This window comes from Oncorhynchus mykiss, chromosome 2, assembly GCF_057628025.1.
Source record: "Oncorhynchus mykiss isolate SJ-2025 chromosome 2, ASM5762802v1, whole genome shotgun sequence".
Lineage (NCBI taxonomy): Eukaryota > Metazoa > Chordata > Actinopteri > Salmoniformes > Salmonidae > Oncorhynchus > Oncorhynchus mykiss.
The window spans coordinates 87703803-87710271 of NC_143023.1; the positions used below are offsets into that span (position 1 = coordinate 87703803).

Consider the following 6469-nt stretch of genomic DNA (forward strand, 5'->3'; position numbering starts at 1 on the left):
ATCCACTTCCTTATGTCTGAAACACAGGCTTCCAGTGTAGGCAATTTTGGGGCTTCACCATGTTTCATCAAAGTGTACAGCTGTGTGTTATCTGCATAGCTGTGAAAGTTGTTAGAGGTCGAATATATAGTGAAAAGAATAGTGTTAAGTAAAACAGGACAAACCATCTATAGAGACTAACTGATGTCTTGCTGACAGGTAAGATCTAAACCAGGCAAGAGCTTGTCAGTGTAGACCAATTAGGGTTTCTAATCCCTCCAAAGGAATGTGGTGATCAATGGTGTCAAAAGCAGCACTAAGGTCTAGGAGCACGAGGACAGATGCAGAGCCTTGGTCTAACGCCATTAAAGGGTAATTTACCACCTTCACGAGTGCAGTCTCAGTGCTATGATGGGGTCTAAAACCAGACTGAAGCATTTTGTATACATTCTTTTGTCTTCAGGAAGGCTGTGAGTTGCTATGCAACAGCTTTTTCAGAAATTTTCGAAAGGAATGGGAGATTAGAATTTTCCAGGTCAAGGTTTGGCTTTTTCAAGAGAGGCTTTATTACTGCCACTTTTAGTGAGTTTGGTACACATCCGGTGGATAGGGAGCCATTTATTATGTTCAACCTAAGAAGGCATAGCTCTTTCAGTAGTTAAGTTGGAATAGGGTCCAGCATGCTGCTTGATGGTTTAGAGACAATTACTATTTTCACGAATGTGTCAAGAGATACAGGATTAAAAAATGTGAGTTTCTCCATTGATCCTAGGTCCTGGCAGTTCTATGCGGACTCAGGACAACTGAGCTTTGGAGGAATACGCAGATTCAAAGAGGTCCGATAGACCAAGGAAAAATATTTAGATCCACAATATTTATTCCATGGGACAAAACTAGATCCAGGGTATGACTGTGGCAATGAGTAGGTCCGGAGACATGTTGGTCAAAGAGTCGATGAGTCGATGATGGCTCCGAAAGTATTTTGGAGTGGGTCTGTGGACTTTTCCATGTGAATATTAAAGTCACCAAAAAGATGAGTATTTATCTGCCACGTCTACAACGTCCGGTAGGAATTCCGGGAACTCAGTAGGAACGCTGTGTACGACCCAGGAGGCCTGTAAACAGTAGTAACACATGATTGAGTAGGCTGCATAGATTTCATGACTAGAAGATCAAAAGAAGAAAACAGTCATTTTTTTTCAAATTTGCTGGCATAAATATTAGCAACACCTCCACCTTTGCGGGATGTGCGGGGGATATGGTCACTAGTGTAAACTAGTGAGGACGGAACAAATGAAGCTGTCACTGAAACAAGACATTGGCTTTGTAGTCTTTAAACTTTACTGTGCAGTTAGTCAGCCTGGTGGATATCTAACACACCAACTCATGCTCATTGGAGGTGTGTACAGTAGGCCTTAAACACTTCTCTAAACATTCATATATTAAAATGCTTTTAGCACATATAATTCAGAACAAAATGTTTAATCGCTTCATACAACAATGGAGATTACAATGTTGGCCTACCATCTATTATTTTGTTTAACAATGTGAATGAAGTGAGCTCTATCGCCTGGAAATATCTGGACTCTCTCTTTACTGTCTGAAAACGGAGACAGGCAGATTTACCGAGAGGCCAAGTTGTTGAATCCCTCGCTTCTTATTTAGCACAGATGTGTGTGTTTCATTTCCATGGCAACAATTATGGCCCCTTCTTACTCAAACGGGCGCAGGGCTATTTTCACAGTACACAGCTGTAATAACACAGGGTCTCGGAAACAAATGACAACCGTCAATCAGAGCCTGTTAGGGGGCGGAAAGGCATTAGGTCACTTATGAGGCCCCATGAGACTGGCTCCCATGAGACTGGCTCAGGCAACCACAACACAAGTATGTATAATTCACCTACTTTTCCACTCACCCTCCTCATTGCTTTGCTCTATCAAGGAAACAGGATTTTATGGAACAAACTGTAGCGCTTCAGGACTATCAAACTGTAGCGCTTCAGGACTATCAAACTGTAGCCTTTCAGGACTATCAAACTGTAGCGCTTCAGGACTATCAAACTGTAGCGCTTCAGGACTATCAAACTGTAGCGCTTCAGGACTATCAAACTGTAGCACTTCAGGACTATCAAACTGTAGCGCTTCAGGACTATCAAACTGTAACGCTTCAGGACTATCAAACTGTAACGCTTCAGGACTATCAAACTGTAACGCTTCAGGACTATCAAACTGTAACGCTTCAGGACTATCAAACTGTAATGCTTCAGGACTATCAAACTGTAACGCTTCAGGACTATCAAACTGTAACGCTTCAGGACTATCAAACTGTAACGCTTCAGGACTATCAAACTGTAACGCTTCAGGACTATCAAACTGTAACGCTTCAGGACTATCAAACTGTAACGCTTCAGGACTATCAAACTGTAGAGCTTCAGGACTATCAAACTGTAGCGCTTCAGGACTATCAAACTGTAGCGCTTCAGGACTATCAAACTGTAACGCTTCAGGACTATCAAACTGTAGAGCTTCAGGACTATCAAACTGTAACGCTTCAGGACTATCAAACTGTAGAGCTTCAGGACTATCAAACTGTAGAGCTTCAGGACTATCAAACTGTAACGCTTCAGGACTATCAAACTGTAACGCTTCAGGACTATCAAACTGTAGCGCTTCAGGACTATCAAACTGTAACGCTTCAGGACTATCAAACTGTAACGCTTCAGGACTATCAAACTGTAGAGCTTCAGGACTATCAAACTGTAACGCTTCAGGACTATCAAACTGTAGCGCTTCAGGACTATCAAACTGTAGCGCTTCAGGACTATCAAACTGTAGCGCTTCAGGACTATCAAACTGTAGAGCTTCAGGACTATCAAACTGTAACGTTTCAGGACTATCAAACTGTAACGCTTCAGGACTATCAAACTGTAGAGCTTCAGGACTATCAAACTGTAACGCTTCAGGACTATCAAACTGTAGCGCTTCAGGACTATCAAACTGTAGCGCTTCAGGACTATCAAACTGTAGCGCTTCAGGACTATCAAACTGTAGAGCTTCAGGACTATCAAACTGTAACGTTTCAGGACTATCAAACTGTAACGCTTCAGGACTATCAAACTGTAACGCTTCAGGACTATCAAACAGTAGCTCTTCAGGACTATCAAACTGTAGCGCTTCAGGACTATCAAACTGTAGCACTTCAGGACTATCAAACTGTAGCGCTTCAGGACTATCAAACTGTAGCGCTTCAGGACTATCAAACTGTAGCTGCAAGGTGATACCAAACTAGAGAGATGCATCAAGTCCATGAACTGAGACTAAATGACAGTGATGAGGGCATCGTTTCACACTCACCTCAACAGTTGACATACAGTGATACACACTATGCCCTGTTCACACACTACCTCCGTAGCAAACTATGCTTGCTGTACACAGCACTTCTCCAGACTGCTACACTCTGAACAAACAAATTCTCAGATCGCTTAGCCCACGCATGGGTAATCTGTGGAAATTATAATAAAAACTAAGAAGGAAATAAAATAAACAGATTTGTTTTGCTTCAGTCTGAAAACAAAGAAAAACACGTTTGATGAATCATCCCTTCCTTGTTGTATTCCTTATCTTAACTACAACCCACTCTGAAATGACGGACTGTGTGCAGCATAAGGATCATGAGATAGGCTTGAAAGAAAGAGGAAATACAATGGTTGAGACTGAAGAGAGAGAGACATTTCTGGCCCACACATGCAGAGAAAAAATGAACCGACACAGCCAGTCTTGCGTAGAATTGCTCTAAAACTAAGAAGGATTAGGCCTACTCACAGGTTGTTCAGTGAGGCACACAAGACAAAACGATCAGTTAAGTAAAGGCAGGAACTAAGAACTTTGCAACATTTTGCAATCTGATTGTGATGGCTAAACGTCATTGAGTTAAATTGCCTCACAATGTTCATCTGCATATAATCAGATCTACAGTATGCCTGGTTTATGCAACCAAAACACAACCACTATCTCTCCCTCTCTCTCTCTCAGGAGTGATGCGAACCAAAAATAAAAACACATGCAACGTGTTCTTTCAAGTTCAGGGAGACTGAGAAGAGAGAAAGAACATAAATGAAACCTGTCTGTTATTCAGAAAAACAGAACAAAAAACTGTGCAAAACTTTCCTAAAGTTGGCATTGGATTGGATTTTGAGGGGGGGAATATTTCCGAAGCCCTTTGAGAGGCAGAAAAGCTGGTAGCATGATGAGTCAGGCAGAGATGTACAGAATGTACAGTTAGGTCTGAAGTTATTGGCACATGAGCAAAAAATACTATAAAATGAATAATACAATGCTGAGCTATATTGTATGCTCAGAAAAATTGGAAACATTATTTTATACTAATACAGAAACTAATGTTCTGAGAAATAGATTTTGTTTGAGTAATATGTTTTTCTCTCAAGAAGATTGGAGTCAGAATATTGTCACCCTGTTATCAATACCGTTCAATTTCTCACCTTGCAAGGATAATGACACTGAGAAAAAATAGCCCCATAACAGATCCACCACCATTTTTTACAGTAGGTAAAGGGTTATTTTCATGATTATGCGTCCTTATTTCGATGCTAAGTCCACCACTGGTGTCGGTGGCCAAAGAGCTGTATTTCATGTCATCCAACAAATATAAATGTCTGGAGTTTGTTTAACCTCACTGGCACTTGGATTGGAACTCGTGAAATGGTCAGATGACATGAAAATATGTATTGAAAACAGGGGTGACAAAAATATTTTTCTCTGAGCAATCGTATTAATATAAAATGATATCATTTTCAACATTTGTTTTGCTTACAGTATAGCTCAGTATTTGTATGATTTATTTTCTAGTCATTTTGATCATCTTCATCAGGGGTGCCAATCTTTTCAGACCCCGCTGTATGTATTTACACCTGTGTGTGGGAGAGAGAATGGGAACCAGAGTTTGCAGATAGGTAATTGTGGTTGGGATTTTATCCATGCAGCCACTGTATTAGGTCTACAAAATAATCTTCCCAAGAAGGCCACACTGTCAAGTCTGTTTAACTTATGAAGGATTTGTTGGTGACTGATAGAAAACTATCACGGAAAACTGTAACGAGTTCCAATAATACGCTGAGATTACAAGAATCTACTTTTGAGTAAATGCTGCCAGTCCATCTGGATGATGGCTTTCTTGGCAAAGAATATGACGTCATTATTCCCTGACTTTTGGAACGGACACAGTGCCCTCCATAAATCTGTATTAGCTGGGATTTTACTTTAAAGTACTTGAGGGTTCAACTGCTTAAATCAATATTTCATTCACATGTAGTTTCTCGTAACAAGCATTTTCGTAAGAGTGATGAATTACTGACATTGTTTAAATGTCACTCGGAGAACCGAGGCAGTTTTAACTTTGCTGCAACATTTCGTGCTGGATTTGTGTACAATTAAACAATGGTTATGACTCAATTTGGTTATATAATTCATGTACAATCATAGAGCAAATTCACTTGAACTGATTGTGTTGTATTTCATAGAAGAGACTGCAATAACTCTGAATCATCCTAAAATCAAAACACTATTGTGATGAATGTCATATTACAAATGATGCCAGATGTTGATACAGGACCATACATCATGTAGGCCCATAGACTAATCACACCATCTTTCAGACCTTCTGCCTGCAGCTCTATGGCTTAGACTGGGCTGGCTGATGCTTCTCAAAGAGACTCTGAGGAGGTACCGGCAACATCTCAAATATGCTGTAATCAGTGTCTGCCACTCTGCACCTGTGACCACATGGTTTATGTTTCATACCGCTTCTAAATGTTATCTGTTAGAGGGTGTAAATCGATTGTTTTATTTTAGATTGAAGCGTTGACCTTTCCAAACCTTCAGCGATAGCGATTTCAGATAAGTCGTGCAAGGTATAAGAATGTTATCGCTAACTCCAGACCCATATTGGATGTTTTAGTCCTCGTCTACAGCCTTGTGCAAATGCGACCCTGGCAAGACATCCAGGGGACTTACAATGAGTTATTTTATTATCTGTTAGTGTTGGAGAAAGGACAGGCCAGCTCCAGTATTAGTCTTGACAGACAGCACAAATAAAACAGGCCAGCTCCAGTATTAGTCTTGACAGACAGCACAAATAAAACAGGCCAGCTTCAGTATTAGTCTTAACAGGCAGCACAAATAAAACAGGCCAGCTCCAGTATTAGTCTTTACAGACAGCACAAATAAAACAGGCCAGCTCCAGTATTAGTCTTAACAGACACGCCAAATAAAACAGGCCAGCTCCAGTATTAGTCTTAACAAACAGGACAAGTATAACTACCCTACATTATTCATCTCATATGTATACGTATATACTGTACTCTATATCATCTACTGCATCTTTATGTAATACATGTATCACTAGCCACTTTAACTATGCCACTTTGTTTACATACTCATCTCATATGTATATACTGCACTCAATACCATCC

The 6469-nt window shown here is 40.4% G+C and overlaps 1 protein-coding gene across 1 annotated transcript; it reads right to left on the reverse strand.

Annotated features, from left to right (window-relative positions):
* Positions 1-1918: 1918 nt before the first annotated feature.
* Positions 1919-3280, reverse strand: LOC149985291 (uncharacterized). The gene has a single exon (XM_090215568.1). It carries the CDS (start codon positions 3278-3280, stop codon positions 1919-1921), a length of 1362 nt encoding a protein of 453 aa, XP_090071694.1.
* Between the last annotated feature and the right edge of the window lie 3189 nt (positions 3281-6469).